The sequence below is a fragment of the Metarhizium acridum genome (assembly GCF_019434415.1).
Source record: "Metarhizium acridum strain ARSEF 324 chromosome Unknown scaffold_568, whole genome shotgun sequence".
NCBI classification, from domain to species: Eukaryota; Fungi; Ascomycota; class Sordariomycetes; order Hypocreales; family Clavicipitaceae; genus Metarhizium; species Metarhizium acridum.
The window spans coordinates 1,419,355-1,437,830 of NW_027094041.1; the positions used below are offsets into that span (position 1 = coordinate 1,419,355).

At 40.1% G+C, this 18,476-nt stretch overlaps 3 protein-coding genes across 3 annotated transcripts; 2 read left to right on the forward strand and 1 right to left on the reverse strand.

Moving 5' to 3' along the window:
• Positions 1-259: 259 nt before the first annotated feature.
• J3458_019823 (uncharacterized protein) lies at positions 260-2,542 on the forward strand. The gene is made up of 2 exons (XM_007816504.2): positions 260-1,445; positions 1,505-2,542. The coding sequence occupies exons 1-2, from the start codon at positions 535-537 to the stop codon at positions 2,307-2,309; spliced, it is 1,716 nt and encodes a 571-aa protein (XP_007814695.1). The 5' UTR covers positions 260-534; the 3' UTR covers positions 2,310-2,542.
• A 715-nt stretch (positions 2,543-3,257) lies between these two features.
• Positions 3,258-4,880, reverse strand: J3458_019824 (uncharacterized protein). The gene is made up of 2 exons (XM_007816505.2): positions 3,967-4,880; positions 3,258-3,897 (listed from the first exon to the last, which is right to left on the reverse strand). The coding sequence occupies exons 1-2, from the start codon at positions 4,424-4,426 to the stop codon at positions 3,314-3,316; spliced, it is 1,044 nt and encodes a 347-aa protein (XP_007814696.2). The 5' UTR covers positions 4,427-4,880; the 3' UTR covers positions 3,258-3,313.
• Positions 4,881-6,488: 1,608 nt separating this feature from the next.
• On the forward strand, positions 6,489-7,186 carry J3458_019825 (uncharacterized protein). Its single transcript, XM_066121712.1, has one exon. The coding sequence runs from the start codon at positions 6,665-6,667 to the stop codon at positions 6,977-6,979; it is 315 nt and encodes a 104-aa protein (XP_065973329.1). The 5' UTR covers positions 6,489-6,664; the 3' UTR covers positions 6,980-7,186.
• Positions 7,187-18,476: the final 11,290 nt, after the last annotated feature.

The following is an 18,476-nucleotide window of genomic DNA, read 5'->3' on the forward strand; positions in this document are numbered from 1 at the left end:
TTGCGGCGAAAGGGCGTCGACTTGCAGCAGGAAGAGAGTGACGTGGGTGGTGAATTTCCTGCGGGTTTTGGCGGCGTGAAGCTGTGTAGAGCTCGAGTGAAGTGGGATGATGAGGCTGACGATTTGGAGCTGCAGACGGAGCCCCGGCGGCGGCAGGTGCCATTGGTTGGTTGTCTTCAGCTATGACCAGGATCACGGACAGCATAATTTGACCCCAAGGCCAGGTGGCGGGTGGGCCTGAATCCGTCAACATTTGAACTTGGACCGGACACATCACCACGGCTTGCTTGCCTTTAATAAGAGCAGAGCGCAGCCGCACCCACTGTCTTTTACGATATCGATTCTCCCAGCCCATACTCTGCAGACTTTACTCTGCAGACTCCTCGGCGTTCTACCATTCTGCTTTTGGAGCAGCAGACAATGGACTAGCGGCTACTCTGCGTCCACAGCCAACCAGCGACATCGATACGCCCATTTTAGCACCTCACATTACTCGATGCTTTACAGTTGACAGCAAACATCATCACCACCACCATGGCATCGAACACAACAACAGCCTTGGCAGGCCCCCTCGACACCCTCAACACCACTGCCAACGTCACAACAACCTCAACATCACCACTTGGATTCCTTCAAGACCTCGACTTTGTGGTCCTCGAACTCAAACTCGTCGTGTCCGTCCTGGGAATCATCTATGTAGGTTCTCATGCTGCCGTCCGCCGCCCCCCTTCCGCCACACCCCCCAAAAAGAAGCAGCCCGGTCAAAAGTCAGACGATGATGACCGCTTCTCACAAGGGCTTGAACCCTCTGACGCAATCCTGTTTCCTATCATGGCGGGCATTGTGCTTGTCGGACTGTACTATCTCATTCAATGGCTTAAGGACCCAGCTATCTTGAACAAGATACTGAGGTACTACATGACCACTGCGTCAATAGCTAGTATCCTGACCCTTTACGCACACGGTATGGACCTAGTCACTTCCTTCGTATTTCCGAGTTATTGGCGCGGGAGGAATGGGTCACTCCGAAGAGTTGACCAACGCAGTAAAACGGTCCAGGTGTGTGACGACTTTGGAAATGCCGGTGCTGCGACGGAAAAGAATCCACTGCCTGGCATATTCGGTGTGTTTTTTGTTACGGAGAGAGCACAGAAGGCGGTCTGGGAGCTCAGAAGTCTGCTCACCAGGCACTGGACGATAAAGCTGTTCATTCATGGGGTGGGAGAAGAGGCGGCCAGGATTCGATTTTCGCACATGATGGCCCTGTTTTTGTCATTGGCCACGGCGCTGGTGTACTTTTCGACGAATTCCACCTTTTTGTCAAATATGCTTGGGTATGGCATGTGTTATGGGAGTCTTCTTATCCTATCACCAACGGATTTTTTGACGGGGAGCCTGGTGCTGTGGGGGCTGTTCTTTTATGATGTTGTCATGGTGTTTTATACGTGAGTACATCGCTAATCAGACCCCTTCTTGTTCGTTGAGCAATGCTAACCGCCGGTAGCCCTTATATGGTCACCGTCGCCACAACTCTCGAGGTTCCTATTAAACTTACTTTCGAAGTCGCATCGCGCAAAAGCATCCTTGGTCTTGGAGACATTGTCATTCCCGGCATGGTCATCGCCTGGGCACTTCGTCTTGACCTGTGGCTACACTACGTCCGTAAAATCAAGTATGAACCAACTGACCTAACTATTGTCACAAAAGACGACTCCTCTGGAGAAATTGTCCGTCGTAGCGAGACCAAGCACAAGGAGGTCAAAGCTCGTTACATCGACGTCAAGAACAAGTGGGGTGAAGGTCTTTGGACTCGCAAGAACTTTTTCCTCTCATGTCCATCGGAATTGCCGGTTGAGTTGGCGGGCGCTCGATTCTCCAAGACATACTTTTACGCTTCCATGGTAGGATACACGCTCGGCATGGCGGTAACGCTAACTATGCTGCTGGTTTTTAAGCGCGGACAGCCAGCGCTATTGTATCTTGTTCCGGGTGTTTTGGGGTCGATGGTGATTACAGCGCTAGCCAGAGGGGAGTGGAAGGATATGTGGAAGTATACGGAGGATGGGAGCCTGGATACCGTGGATGTGGTTGTTGATTTGGACGGGGAGGGGAATGCCATTACGACGATAGGATTGTTGGAGGATGGCATTGTGGACACGACCAAGGACAAGAAGGATGGGACAGACAAGAAGGAGGACGAGTGTGAGAAGAAGGCTGTGGAAGCAAGCTCCAGGGAGAGCGCAGCGAGAACCGGGCACAAGGTTTTTTTGCTGTCCATAGAAGCACCGCCGGAGAACGAAGAGGAGTGATGATGGACCAGATGGCGTTTCGCGGTGTGTTGATTAGGAATAGACATGATTTTGTTAATCTGGATATTGCGCCATGTGTTTGAGGGTATACATTGCATTTTAGATTATACTATGGCAGGACAAGCAGTCGCCAGGGGATGGCGTATAGCGTATACGAAGGATATACCAACTCGGTGGCCAATTGATGCATGTAATAATGGCGCTTCTTCCAAATACCATTCCGGATACTCCCAACGATAATCACTGTCACTCGTCTCTAACCCCGGGATCTCAACACCGGGGCACCAGACGCGGGAAAGTCGTTCATCTGACTTGGTTAATGACGGACGTCGACATCTCGCTACTCAATGCTGGTCGTTTGACACCACTCAAAGGGCGTTGGAACATGCTTAGCATGCGCATAGTTTAGTCTGATGCGCGGCAGTTGCCACCATGCTCTTCTGGGTTGTGTTGTCGCCTCCTCTACGTCGCCTCGCTGGCCAACAGTGAGCTCACCTCGCTCTCTGAACCATGACGCTTGAGCATAATATTCGGCTTTGCGTGTTGTTTCCAGAAACCCGTTTGAGAGGCTAGCTTGATGAGCGCTGCATCACGGATACTACGGCGAGGGAAAGGCCACTTGTAACTACCATGATGGGAGGCATAGCTGGGTTTTCATAGTGTTGGCGGGTCGAGGTGTTGAATTGGCGCAGCGGTGACTCTTGCCACGGCTCTGTGTTGCCCTGATGTACCGACGATTAATTTATACTTGGCTGAATCGTAGGGTCGACGGGGGAAACTCGTGGCTGGATGCAAAGCTGGGAATCATTCAACGTTTGTAGTTCAACAAGCACGCTGGCTGGCCTCAACATGTATACTGCCACATCACCGCAAATGATGAGATTTAGGAGAGCTCCAGCTCTGTTAATAAGATGCGGTCATGAACAGTGCGTAGGCTTGGAAGCATAGTTATGAAACTTTATTATACTATTAGCTGTTTGTTGTGTGCCAACTTGGGCATGGATCTAACACCATCCGTAAAACTGAGGCGCAACCAATGTTACCTCGCGCTCATTCTGCTCATGTAACCGAACACATGGAATGTCATCAAACCGTTCCTTAAAAATAACATGGGCGCCAGCTCCCAGTTGGTCGGCAAGCAAACCTCCTGCTTTTACGACTTGGACTGTTGGCTCCCACATCACGACCTCTTTCAGACCGTGTGCGCATGCTTCTGCAACGGCCGCATGGAGAATCTTTGCAATCGGTTCTTCCATGCCCTGAAGTCGAGCTGTGCCAATTTGTCCGATAAAGAGCTTGCGTGAACGAAAGTCGTGAACCCACCAAGCCCACGCCGTTATGCTCCTTATGCTTTGGTATAAAACTCCTTTCACAGGCGACTGCTCCCAGGACTTGCCAGATCCTAAATGCCACTTTAATGCCAATGATCTCACCAAGTGCCATTTCAAAACATCATTGGTGCCCAAGACCTGTGCAAACGTTCTCTGGGTACTTCGAAGAGCCGAGAGCCGAAGCTTTGCTGTGTTGACTTCCTGAAGACAGAGCTCGGAGAGGTCATCCGGTGTGAGTGTACTCATTTCGTCATCGTCTGGCGGCTTTAAATTAGATTTACTGCCATAGCTTATGCGTTGCTGGTACACGGTCTGAGGCTTCTAACCCAGTCTGTCGTATAGTTCGGTGTTCACGCCGCTGTAAATGATGCTGAACCCCACGCGCTCCTTTTCCATGCCGTCCAGCACTTCTTTCACCTTGGTCAGCAACTTGGTTGCCATCCCATTCCTTCTAAATTCTGAATGCGTAAATATGTCGGTGATTAAAGCTGCCTTGACGGGCTCCATACCCCTTCCGCTGTTCACGATTGCCTCTCGCAGGTACACGCTGCAGCTAGAGATGATGGTATCTGGGTCACATGGCTTGAACAGGACCCAACACTGCATGGTTCCCACATCGGCAGCGCTTTTAGCTAGCTGACTCTGCATGTGCAGATACTGCTGACGGGATAATGGTGCTGCCCGCATTTGACTGTTGTTTTCGAAATGACGCGTTATCTGTTTTGAAGTTGCTCTGGCGCACACCAAATCTTCGCCGGCTGCATCAGTCGATACTTCCGTAGCCATATTGCAAATCAAGCAACGATAGAACCTATGAGTCAGAAGGATACGGAGAGTCTCGTTCACGATACGAATTTGCTTTGGAAGATCAAGTAAGAACCTGGTATGGCTCGGCAGTATCGTAGGAGATAAAATTGGAGAGAGCGAGACCAAAACGACCCAGTGTGCGGAAAGTTGGGTTCGTACATAAATTACCAGGAAGAATCAATGCGGCGAAAATTGTTCAATCAAGCCAGCCAACCGGCCTAATTCTGGCAGGTGCATACCGTCAATGAGTTTCCATATGGCATATGTGCTCACCTTGCTTTCCATCTCTGAGCTGCTCTAGAAGAGAATCACAAGTCCATCTCCCGATTCAAGTTAACAACCCGCAACTGCCTGTCTCTATTTCCTTTATCGGGACTTCTCGACGCTACGTGTCTACCACGCCTCGCAGTATGACCCATCTACTCGATACGGCAATTATGAATGGAGTCATGGCGCTCCTGCCTCTCAGGTTGCACTCATTCTTTCAGTTTCTAGTACCTGCCTGCCTGGTTGCCTGGTTGCCTGGGCCGGTACATAGGTACTAAGTAGGTACCGTAGTAGTATGTATTGTAACCAGACCCTTGCAAGGACTCCTACGGCACTGGCAGTCCGTCTACCTACTAGGTACCTAGTAGGCACTTACTGGCAAACATGGAGAATCCAACTCTGGCATTATTCCACAATAACATTGTCCACACGCGTGAGTTCCTCCTTGATCAGACTCTCTCCAAATATATACTCTCGCCCGCCTTAGCCGCAGTTTTTCAATATCAAAAGCCCCCCCCTATTACTCCATCTGGATACTACAAGTGCCGAGTTCGGGGTCGGCGGTCTAAACCTTAAGTGGTCTGTTTTCAGTTCCACGGTGACTTGGCAACGTTACTGCGAACGCCGAAGTTGGAGTATTACGGAGTAGCAGGGATGGAAAACCACACCTACGAGGGACGGCAGCTGATCTCAGCCCATACAAGATGCTGTCATTCGCCAATTCCACCAAGCATGTTTGGTACGATGCTGCAGGTTCTTTCAGTGAACCAGACTGTTGGGAGAGACGCAAGCCCGCTAACACATCTTCATGCACGACCCTGACCTTACGGGACCCAGTTCCCACCCATCCTGAACCCTGGCCAGAGTTGCACTTACAGGGCCTACAAGGTTCAGGTTCATGTACTCCGTATGTATGTATGATAATTAATTGCTGGTCAGTGTGTCCTCGATCAGATCTGTGGATCTGTTAACCGCCATCCCAAAGACCAGGTTGACAAGCAGCCTCTTCCTCACATGATGTGTCATTGCTAATTCGCCGTTGGCCGCCCGCTCAGCTCTCGACTTGTCGCGTCGTACAACGCTAGCATTGTTCAGCATTGGCTCTCGGATTTTTAGCAAATTCGAGAAGATTATAAAGCCGTTACTGCGAACACTCCTCCGCCTTTTCCAAGCCCGGGTCATACAGTACAACGTGCAACGTCATGCTGGCATGTCTCGCCTTGCACTTGACGGATCCTGGTAACCGTGCTGGCGGCAAGGTCCCTTCCGGAAGACGAAATCACATGAGGTGTCGAAATAATTTGGATACGGAGAGTCAGGAAATCTGATACTACAACAGTCACGGAGACCAAGGTCAGAAATCCGGCATCTCCTTTCATTTCTCTCGTAAGACTGAAGCCAAGTTTTCAGCTTTTTTGAGTCAGTACATCAACAAAATTCTATCGTCAAGAACGGGCTGTTCTTGGGCAAAACAAGAGTCTACTCCCCCGGCCAAACGCCGCCCGTTCTCAAGTTGAGGTCGTAGGACCGCTTGCAAGTCTTCACCGCCCCAGCACAATCCCCCTTTTCGTAAAGGACTTGGCAAGCAAAGCTGGGCATCTGTATGGAAATTTTCACTCTTAACCGTGACGTGTTTCCTCCGAAAATTTGCGGCCACCCTGCTCATATCACATTTTCATCTGAAGATATTACAAAGACCCGGGATGGACCCACACACCATTTCGCCAACGTTGCCCGCTGACGAGTACAACCTGCTGGCAAATACAAGTTTTGCGTCTCAGGTTCCTCATCTGAACTATCGCGAAGCGAATGCCTAAGCGTGGAGGTGGCCAGGACCGCACGGTATATCTCAAATGGACGCTCGGCCGGTATGACATAGAGTGGTTATCTGAACGGGTTTGCGGCCAAGCATCACGACACATTTCCCCATGAGGGCATTTTGCCGTAAAGATGATGAGTCAAAAAAAAGCCCAACCAAATATTCAGCCACCGGCCCCCCTTTTCAACGTCATTGCCAGGTCGAAGCGAGAACAAAAACTTATATGTTCTTGCAGCGCCAATATGTTTGCAGCCCCGTGGCCTGACAGTTCGAACTACGTCATTCTGCCAATTTGTCCAAGTAACACGCTGCAATTCAATATCATCACGCAGTTACACCACCTTGGTTTCCCTTCCTGTAATACGGCCAAAGGGCCCGCGTTTCACCAGGCTATTCCCCTTTTTTCCATCCTCCACGTTACCATGAGTTTGCACCTGAAGCCCTAACCCAGTGGTTGCGCCACCAATGAGAGCGGCTGGTTGGCTGTGTTTTTGGCTTTTGGAGTTTCAAATACTGGTTGGGGCTGTAATTAAGTTCTTGGCATGCAACTCGGGCCGCCTGCAAAGCACATTGTACTACATGTGTCTTACAAGACTGGCCATTCTGCTACCTATCGATTAGTAAACAGATTATCGGTTAAATGCATGACTGGGAAAGTGTCCCGATCGATAGCCAACTCCAGGCTCATGCAGATCTGAACGTAATATAGTGAGTTAGTGGGTGGGCGGATTTACATTTGTTCACTGCCGGCATGGTTTTAGTGGGCCGATGTGTGTTTGACTTTCAGGAAGTGAGGACTGCATTCACTTGCGCTGGCGAAGGCACGTAGCCTACAAGTCATGTGGCACAGAAATGGGGTCGTTCAAATTAACCTTTTCCAAATCCCATCATAGCTTTGCGCAATTTCCTTGGTTTTCCTATACTTCGAACACCATGTGCTCGCACACTTAACGCCCTCCAATCTATATGTCCGTTACTCCAAATTTCTTAACTCCGTGATCTCCCATTGCGCCGTGCCGTATATTTGCTGTGCCAAAATTATAATAGCATGATGAGTCTGCGACCGTTAATTCTTAGCGTGAAAGACCCTTGTCTTAGGATATGATATCTCTAGCCCCTGACCAAGTCGGTAATTCAGCTCGACATGAAGAACCATGCCTTCCCAAGCAAAGACGGCTAAATTTGCGTGATCGGCCCAACTTCGATCCATCTGGCGGGCCCAAATATAGTTTCCAAAGCAAAAGAAAGAAAGAAAAAGAAAAAAAAAAGGAGGAAGGAGGGAAACAAAGAGAAAGAGAAAAAGACAGCAAAAACTTCGGTCCAAGTGCGTAAACCGGTTGGCGGAACCCGAAAGGGGGAGATGATTGAGGTAGAACCTGAGTTCGTTTGACGTTGACGAGAGCAAACCGCCATGGTGCGTTCCGCGCCGAATACAATACAATCAATCGTCGTTGACCAGCCGCGAACCCTGACTGCAATGATGAAAACGAAATATTTTGGACCCAGTAAAGGAACTGGAGAATTGTGAGAAAGAAAACTCAGGATTTGCCTTGCCCGAAGGCGACGTCTCGCCATCTTACACCCGCATTAATGCCATTCTAAAATCTGATAGAAGTCGCGCGGCAACTTCACAAGTCAGTATGCTATACTCACTTAGTGAGAATCACATGGCGTGCCACAATAGCCGCAATTCCTGCCAGGAATAACCCACACTTCCTTTCCCTTAAGAGCGCAAGTTGGGCATCTGGTACCAGGAATCTACCTCGATAGTTAGCCATATGTTTTACCATATCACAGAAAACATTCTAGCCGTCAGTCCACACGAACCTGAGCACCGTAGCTGATGATGTCATTGATATCAACAGGGTCTGGTGTAGCAGTGGGATTGATGAGGACATTCCAGCTCAGGGAAACCGATGAAGTGAGCTCGGCACCGCGAAGGGGGTTGCTATGCAGGACCATTTTGCGAAACAGTTAAGGGGGCAGCAAAGAGCACACTTTGTATAAAGACAGAGGTCGTGTAATAGGTTGAAGCGATTAGGTCAGGATTGTACAATGTTGGTCAACAAAGTCGAGAAGTCGAAGTGGGTTCGGAATATTGCCTTCACTTGATAGTACCTCTAGTGGATGGATAAGAATTTGGGAAAGGGCGCGGTAGCCGTGAACATTTATAGTTTTTTCAGGTCGCGAATATGATATGATTGAAGAGAAAACAAGGTTGACGAGTGAATAACAAGGTAGGGGTGTAAGTTAATAACTCCCAGGCACAGGTCGTCGCTGAACAGGGACCAGAGCAAAGCGGGAATGGGCGGAAACCATGATTCTGGATACCGGGCTAAAGCTGTGTCAGTGCTGTGTACTAATATGGACTTAGACTGGTTCTGACATCTGGTGATGGATAGGCGGGCTGGTGCTGGACGGGAAAACTATGAGCAGACCTGTCATATCAAGTCTGAGACGCTGGAAGATGCTGCCACTGCTCGGTCGTCGGGGGCGCTAGGGGCGTGTAAGGGCCGGAAGAGAGTGGCATTGGTGGCACCTCTCGCCCTTGAAAAACATTGCGGAGCAGCATGGGCCGTCCTGGATGGAGAGACATGGGAGGGGCGTATCCTGGGGACGGAGGAGGAGTGTATTCTCGGTCGGTTTTCGGTTGGCTTGTCCGGGGAGAAGGTGAGTCGTCTTCAATCTTGCAGGAGCCGTGAGCCCGACTACCGGATAAGCTAGCTGGGGGCAATGGGGATGTCTTGTTGGTTGTGGCGGTCACGTCACCGTCGATGTCAGTCAATTGGTTCATCGTGGACAAGATGTTCATCATCGAATGATGGCGGTGACGCAGAACGCTTGGGTGCTGGATTTGCAAACGCAGGTCAAGAGACCTGCAGACCACCGCAGACTGGAGGGACCAGGGTGCTGAGGCCTAGTTTGCCAGTACATTTGCTCTTGCAGCCCCCATCAATCCATTGGTCCCTCTCAGCTCGATATGGCTGGACTGTCAATGCTAGCCACATCGGTTGAGCCCCTGGAACCGTCTTTCTAACTTTCCGGACCAACTGGTTGGGTGACGGGGGCACAAGGCTAAGCAGGGATGCCACAGCGATGCCACAGCAGGCCAGGATGCGATATGTTGGAGACTTTGCTTTGGGAGCCCTCAAGTCGAGCGGCCAGCATAGTGACGAGTTAGGGATCGAGATCTATTAGGATTTTCTTCTATTCTCAGTCTTTCTCGGCATCGACACGACCGACTGACTTCGACGGGACCAGAGTTTGACGACCCGACGGGGCCGTGACGAGGACATTTGGACAGTTTTTGGCTTCTGGGTGACGCGCAAATCTCATGCATGTCTGGAGTGTTTGCAGGGGAGAAACACCTCGGATGTGGGTCTGCGCAACAGACAAGAAACGTACGATATGGTATTGTATTTTTTTTCTCCATACGAGGATTGCGAAATCCCATTTGCATTTGTGCTTCACCCTTTCTGCCGTCTGCAATGGACCAGACACTTGCCTTGCCGACCGACAGCCCACCCCTGGCTGGCTGGCGCATGAGGCAGGCGTCGCCCAAGGCGCATCTTTCAGGGAGGTAGTTACCAGGCATTAGGCACCTGGTGGGTAGCATGCGAAAGTCCTTACATTCGACGTCCATGCAAGAAGCAAGACCGGTGGTTGCTGTTTCCAGTCACGTCAGGGCAGTTCTGTGCGGCAATGCGGACCCGGCCTGGCAATCTAGGTACTTGCACGGGATAACCGGTATAGACCAGATACCTAACCTACTGGGTACCTACCTAGGTACCCAGGTACCCAGTAGGTTACCCTCTGCCTTACGAAGTACATCGTGTGCAGCCCCTGATTCTGGACAGGGGAATAGCGGACGAAGATGATCTTTTTCTTTAGAGTGGGTGTCTTTAGTCTATTTTTAGTTCCGGTCTTCATCAACGCTTAGGCTGTCTAGTTTAAGCTGACAGACTGTTGAACTTTCTACGCTACCAAAGCCACCACTCAGTGCACCATGGCTGGCAGAATGCTCTGCCGTCAGACGAAGTCGAGGCATGTGCGGAGTACAATATGTACAGATCACTTTGACAGAACACTCCATGAGCTAACCTTGCGAACGTCGCCAAGCAAGTGGGGTCCCTGTTTTGTTGCTTCCAACATCGACCCCACCAACATTGGAAGCAAGGCGAAAGAAGGAATGGGACGTCATGTTTACTCACGAGCAACAAATGACTCCACGGTGCTCCCCATCTGCATAGGCGGTTTTCTGGACAACTGCGCTCCTTTCCTTTCCACTACAAGGCCAGATTCAAGAGGAAGAAATGGCACAGGACTTGATGCTTTTTCAGCTTCAGGGGTGTAGCGCTGTGGCCTCCACACTGGCCTTCACGATTGCCTCCCGTCGGTTTGCCGCCAAGTTGTGGTTCTCTGACTGGCATGCAAGCCTCTTTCGAATGTCGAAAAATTATCGAACGCTTCTTTTCGATTGAGGTGCTCTGCGGTGGGACGCACCAACCCCGGGTGCGCTTTTCGCGAGACTCCATGGCCTCGTATGTACAAAGTAGGGAGTCCGGACTCTATAGTTTGCTATTCTCCCTATCACCAATGCTCGTCGCTAACCTGTAACCCGGTAGTTATGTGAAGCTCATTCAGATGTGCCAGAGTGGGTTCAATGTATCGAAGGAGCCAGGAACTGGGACAGGGCAAGGACTTGACATTCTGCCTGTAAAAGCTCCATATGTGATGCACGGTGTCAATTCAATCTGTATGTACGTACGTTGGCCGTTTCTGGATCTGTGCTCTTGATTAAGCTCGATTACCGGTGGGTTTTTGCTGATCAAACATACATAGCTTCCGAGGCACTTAGCTTGTATGGATAGATTCATGACGTTTGCAACAAAACCGTGCCGCTCGCCAGCACTGCCGTATGTCTGACAGGATTTCCGGCCTCACACCCCATTGAGATGCATTCGCGTTCGCTAATCCTGGTCCACAAACGATGACATATAATAGTCGATTGGGAAAATTGGATATAGTTCGACAAAGGCAGTGGTACGCGCGCTACCACTCCATTTGCGCTATACAGTTGGGGCCTCAAGTAATCGCGATCCTGGTCGAGGAGTGCCTTCGACCTGTTGTTGTCCAATGATAGCACGATATCGGCCCCGGCATGTCTTGTCAAACAGACGGCGAACCGGCGCAAATCCGAGGCCCATGCGGTGCATGCATAGCTGCATCACTTGGTTACACCTGCATTAGTCCCAGGGCTGCATATCCAGTTTGCTGACTAACGCGTCACCCCACAACATCGTCAGCCCCCCATTTTCGTCATATCTAGGGCTCTATCACAACACATTGAAATTAAGGCATTTTTCAACGAAAAGGGCATATATTAGCTATTTACAGCTAGAACGTAAATTCCATATCAGATTAATTCATGCCTGTAATTTTAAGGGCATCTTCTTTAATTATGTGGCCGTAATATTCTTTATAAAGAGCTGTTATATAGTTAGCTTTAGCTTTAGCTTTAATAATATTAGGGATAATAGTAAAGGCTTAATTAAGGTCTTTTTAATAGCCTTTTAGCTAATAGGCTTTAAAGCGTTAAATTTAGCTTTAAGATATTTGTTTTTAGCGGATAAGGTTATAATAAGGCTATTCTTTTAATTAAAGCTATAATTAGCCTTTAAGGCTAAGGTTTAATATTCGTAATTAATATTATTAAGGTTATAGCGTAATATATTTACTTAAGCTTAAATCTCTTTATTATTATAAGGCGTTTATTAAACCTGTTATTTATTAATTTTTTGCTTTTTTAGTATTATAGGCTTATTTTTACTATTATCTTTAACGATAGATTAAAGAGCTCTTTTAATATTAATAGGAAAAATGCTAGTAGCTTAAAATTTAGCTTAAATATTTATTATTATAAAGGCCTTTTTAAAAGCTTTCTTATAGGCTCAAATAAATCGCTGTTTTTATCGTGGTAATAAGATATTAAAATTAATAATACTAGCTTACTATTAATAATAGTAGGTTTTTAAGGGCCTAAAAACGCTTATATCTAGTAGTTAGGTAATATATAATATCTTTACTAGAAGAAAAAGAAGCTATACACGATTAATATAAGCTATACATATTAATTCAATTAAAATGTGTAATCTAATGCTGTCTAAAACGAGAATACGCTATAAGAAGGGGTTTTTAGGCGTTATTTCCGGTAAAAAGATCTCTTTAAACCATTTTATTATAATTTAGGTATTAGTTTAACTGGAATTATTATAGGTAAAAGCCTAATATAAAAAATAATTAAGAAACTATTACCCTTAAAGCTTTAAGCCTTTTAAGATAACTATAGGCTTAATATAGTAACCTATAACGCTCATATATTTAAGAATTAAAGCTCACTTATAAGAAGACTTTATTATTCTTATTAAATATTTAATAAGGCTACTTTTAATAACCTTATTAGCCTTAAAATCCCCTATTATAATACTAGTTTCATTAAAGTTATAAATTTAAGTTAACCTAACTAATTAAACCTTAATTAAATAATTAAAAAGGTTATAAAAAGCTTACATTTAATCTTCTATTACGTTAAGGGTTCTTTTAGACTTAATACCTTATAATACCTTTATTTTAACCTTTAGGTTACGTTAAAGAAAGCGGTTAACCTAATACTTTTTAATTAGGTTACTATTATTACCTTAAGCTATAATAACCTATATAATAGCTTAAATATTATAGCAGCTAGGTGTAACGGTAGCTTAGATTCTAAGGCATAGTAGGTCTGTTTCTTAGAAAGTAAGTTAGATTAAATGCTATAAAGTAGCTTTTAAGTAGTATTATAATAAAGCTATTAAGAGTATAACTCTTAATAGTAAAACTATTACTTAAATTAATTAATAAAGATTTAAACTACCTAATTATAGAAATACCCCCTCCTTAAGTACTCGTTTATCTCTCTATTATAATTCTAGATTATTTAAATCGCCTAATAATCCTAATAATCTCGTCTTATTAGATTATTTATATAATCTAATAAGCTATTACGTAACCTAATATCCTTATTAATTAGCGGCTATACTTACCCTTACTAGTACGGCCTAGCTTCCCGCGTCTTATATAGTAACGTTCGTAATATAATACCCCTCCTTTATTAGTCTTATTCTTAAGGCTATTAAAGTAGGCCGATTAAGGGTTTTTAGGTAATTTTCTCTTCTTTATTCTTCTTATATATTATTATATTAACTAATTGTATCTTAAGACCTCTCGTTTAATCCCGTAAACTTTCTCGTAAAATAAACGAGTGAAACGCTCTTCTTAAGTTAATAATTAAAAATCTAGTTAATATACTCGCTTATTCCTTTTACTAAGATTAAGGCCTTTAGAATTATAAGGCGTTTAACGTGAACTCGTTCTATTATTATAAGTGTATTCGTTTAAATAGGTCTTACTATAATATAAGTTCTCTTACCCTATAGTAGTTACGTTATATTAATACCTAATATTAAAAAGCTAAGTTTAAACTAGAAGCTACTAAGAAAGAACTTAAAAAGGCGAGTATTAAGGTGCGTTACTTACGAAAATAAAAGAAATTATAACTTAAGAAAATAATACGTGCGGTTACGCGTAATATTAATAACGTTAAAGAGTTAAAGTATATAAAACGTGAGAAAGTAAAATAGCTTTAAAAGACTATAGGGGTCCTTTTTACTTCTTTTAAGAATTTAAATTCTACTTTAGTTTATTTCTTAAATATTAAGTTTAATATTAAGTTATTAGGTAATACTTAAAAGATTAATTAAAATGCGTTTCTTAAAAATAAAACTATTTAAGTAACGTTAAGTAATTTATAAGATTTTTAGCTGGTTTTTAAGTGTTTTTAGAGTTTAAATATCCCTTTTATTTAACGAGATAATAGTAATTCTTTATATCTTCTTATACTTTAAGTATTTATTTAACTTTATATTCGTTAGTATTTTTCGTTATAATATTTATAGCAATTATAAATTTATTTAATGCTTTCTTTAATAGTAATATATAAAATATAAAATAAATTCTCATTCTATTTAGTAATAATAGTTTATAGTTAGTATTTAAGATTTTTTATTTAATAAGAAATAATCTAATCTTCTTTTAGTTAAGTTTATTACTAGGTTACTTAGTTTTAATATTTTTACGAATAAGGTATACTTTATATCTCTTCTTTAGGATTAATACTAGTAATCTCTTTTTATTCGCGTAGTATTTTATTTGGTTCTATAAAAATATTTATTCTTATTATAAGTATTTTTATATTTTTATTATAGTTACTATATACGTTATAGCTATTAGCGCGTTTATATTTTATATTACATGTATTTTAATAATAGAGTTAAATCTATAATTTACCCTAAATAATAATATCTTTATATTATTAATCTTAGAGCTATTATAAGCCTATTATACTAATAATAGCTATTTTACTTAATTATTCTATTAGTAGTTAATATAGCTTCGTAAATATTATTTAAGTATTTAGTTTAAGATTTTTATTTATTTATTTAATTATAGGTAAAATACTATTAATAAGCTTTATTTAATCTTTATAGTTTTTATAAGATATTTCTAAAAGTTTAAGGTAAATAATTTATTATAATCTAATATAAGCTTTATTAGTAATTCGTGCTATATAATAACTATTTTAAAGAATATATACGCTAAGTCCTTAGTATTACTTAATTTCTTATATAAAATATAATAGGCGTATTTTATAAGTTTATTTATAATAATTAAAATGCTATTATAAGTTACTTTTATTATAAATTCTTTTAACTTTAATAGTTTAATAATAAAGTCTATTATAATAGTTTACTATACTCTTTTAAGTAGTAATATTAGTTATAATTCTTCGTATAATACGTATCGCGTTAATTTTACTTTATTACACATATTATATTTCTTAATAACTTCTTATATTATTTTTCTACTTTTTAAAAATTTATACGATTTTCTTAGCCTATTAATCGTTTTCCCTATACCCTAATATTCGTGTAATAGATACTCGTATATTTTCTTAATAAGCTATTCTTAAAGTATACTAGAAATATATTACCGTTTATTATATAAGAAGGTTTTACCTTTCTTAAATAAATGCGTTTTTATTTTCTAATTATTTAGGTAGCTATTATTCTTAATATATAATATAATCCATTACATTTATATTTTATTTAGCTTAACTTATTATATTATATTAATTTCTTAAGTACCTAATATAAGATTCTTATTTTTAGTAATGCGTAATAAGGGTATATTACTTACTTACTTATTTAATTTTAAATTCTCTCTTTAATTAAGCGCGTTTACTCTTTTATTTTTAAATTCTTTATAATATATAATCTTAAAGTTATAATTTATAAGGGTTTTATATTATTTAATCTATTATTTATTTAAATTCTTTATAATTAAGAATAATATAAGATTCTTATAGTTAATATAAACCTTAATTTAATACTTTACTTTTATAAGATAATATTTTTATTCTTTAAAGTACTTAATAATAGCTATAAGTTCTTTATTATAAATTCTATAATTAAGTTTAAGTTTATAGAGTTTCTTTAAGAAGAATATAATTAAGTGTAATTTTCCTTAATTATCTTATTATTTAAGCTATTCGCCTAGTATAAAGTCTAAGGCGTTTATTTTAAGCTTATAAGGTTTATTTTAATTAAGTGCTTTTAATATAGATTTTAACGTAATTAAATCTTTTATTTTCTAGAATACTATAGCTTTTAGTTTATTCTATTAAAAGCTAACTTCTTTCTTTATTAGGTTTATAAGAGGTTATAAAATGTCTTTATATTCACTTAAGAACTTATAGTAGAAGTTTATAAATACTATAAATTCTTTAACTTCTTTTAAATTCTTTAATATAAGCTATTTCTTAATAGTTTTAATCTTATTTAAGCTTATTTATATTTCTTTATATATAAGTATATACTCTAGAAAGTATATAGTATTCTAGTAGAACTAGTATTTTAAGGCTTTAATTAAGAGTTTATTATCCTATAGAGTTTATAGTACCTTATATATATATCGTTTATATATTACGAACGACACTACACAAGACACGGGACGGGACCGTACTGGCTAGGATAGGCACGACCTATAGGTATAAGAAGAAGGTAGGGGTACGTGACTAGCTACGTAACCTAAGAGGCGATTAAAGAGGTTAATATTTAAACATATTAACTAGAGAGAATTAAACTAACTAAACCTTAAGCTAGTTAATTAAGGTTTAAAGAGATTAATAGTTAAGCTAATTAATTTAGGACTATAATAAAGAGATAAATAAGTACTTAAGGAGAAGGTATTTCTATAATTAAATGATTTAGATCTCTATTAATTAATTTAAGTAATAGTTTTACTATTAAGAGTTATACTCTTAATAGCCTTATTATAATACTACTTAAAAGCTACTTTATAGCATTTAATTTAACTTACTTTCTAAGAAATAAACCTATTATACCTTAAAATCTAAGCTATTATTACATTTTAATTAATTTTATTTAATAAGTTACCTTAAAACTTTAAGTAGTAATAACTTTTAAGATATTTACTTTAAGCGAAAAGACTATTAACCTTAAGAAGATAATAAAGTACCTTTATAATAAGATTATTAAGCTTAAGAAGTAGAATTAATAGCTTTTTAACCGATAAAATAATCTCTATAAGAAACTTAAGGTATAAGAAGAGAAACTTATAATAGTTTAAAATCTTATACCTATATCCTTTATTAATAATAATAATATATTAAAATTCTTTAAGCTTAAATTATACGATAATTATAAAGGTAATATAAGAAACTTTCTTATATAAGCTTAAGCTTACCTATAAGTTAACGAAAAAATCTATATAATACCTAAGTTATAGATTCTTTATATTAGTAACCTTTTAACTAAAAAAGTAATAGAATAATAAAAGCTAACCCTTTACGTATATCTTAAGTATAGCGTTAAAGTTAAAGTAAAAGTTATTTATATCTTCTTTAATTATAAAACCTTAAAAGAATAACTTCTTATTACATTTAAAAATTCTAATAAGTATAAGAAAGCTATATAATAACTTACTTAACTTAAGTAAACTAGATCTATAGCTTATTATACTAGGGAATTTAAACGTATTATAATAAAACTTAACTAGAATATTAAACTTAAAATAAAAGTCTTTTATTAAGGACTTAAAGAAGAAGTAAAGAATAACATTTATTAAGAAGATTATTTTAAGTTATTTAATAACTTTATTAAAATAGTTATTAAGGTAAATGACCGTTTATACGAGTAATATTACGAAAGAAGTTATAGGAAATTTAAATTATATACTAGGTTTAATAAACCTAATAATAATAAGCTATATTAAATATTAATAGTATATAAGCAGAGCTCTTACAAATATAGTAAATACAAGTGTATTGTGTATTGTATTTTGTATTGTATTGTATTTTCGTGTATTGTATTTAAATACATTACATTACATAACTAAAATACCTATAAATGTATTATAAGTAAAAAAAACCCCTGTTTTCTTAAACTAAAGATTATAAGGCTAATTATAAGGGTTATAAGGGAAAATTTTATATCATTAAAAAGAGCTAAATTAGCTCTTTAAAATGATCCACTTTTTATTACTATAAGTTATTATCTTAAAAAGTTATAAGCAATTGAAAATTCGCCCCGCTTTACTTACTTTTTATTTTAAGACATAACTTTAAAGCTTAATATCTCGCTTAATATCCACATTTTAAGGTTAATTTTTAAAGATCTAAAATCACGTGATTTTTAGCTTTATTTTAATATATAATATGCTTATATAAGCATTTATTTATAATATTAGATATTTTATAGCCTTATAATACATTTATAGGTATTCGTATCCTGTAATGTATTGTAATATATTACAATACAATACAAT

Excerpts from the sequence above, each read along its gene's own strand:
- J3458_019823 (XM_007816504.2), top strand. The coding sequence starts at position 535 with ATGGCATCGAACACAACAACAGCCTTGGCAGGCCCCCTCGACACCCTC. Across the intron at positions 1,446-1,504 it reads GTTGTCATGGTGTTTTATAC|CCCTTATATGGTCACCGTCG; the intron begins GTGAGTACATCG and ends AACCGCCGGTAG.
- J3458_019824 (XM_007816505.2), bottom strand. The coding sequence starts at position 4,426 with ATGGCTACGGAAGTATCGACTGATGCAGCCGGCGAAGATTTGGTGTGC. Across the intron at positions 3,898-3,966 it reads CGAACTATACGACAGACTGG|ACGATGACGAAATGAGTACA; the intron begins GTTAGAAGCCTC and ends TAAAGCCGCCAG.
- J3458_019825 (XM_066121712.1), top strand. The coding sequence starts at position 6,665 with ATGATGAGTCAAAAAAAAGCCCAACCAAATATTCAGCCACCGGCCCCC.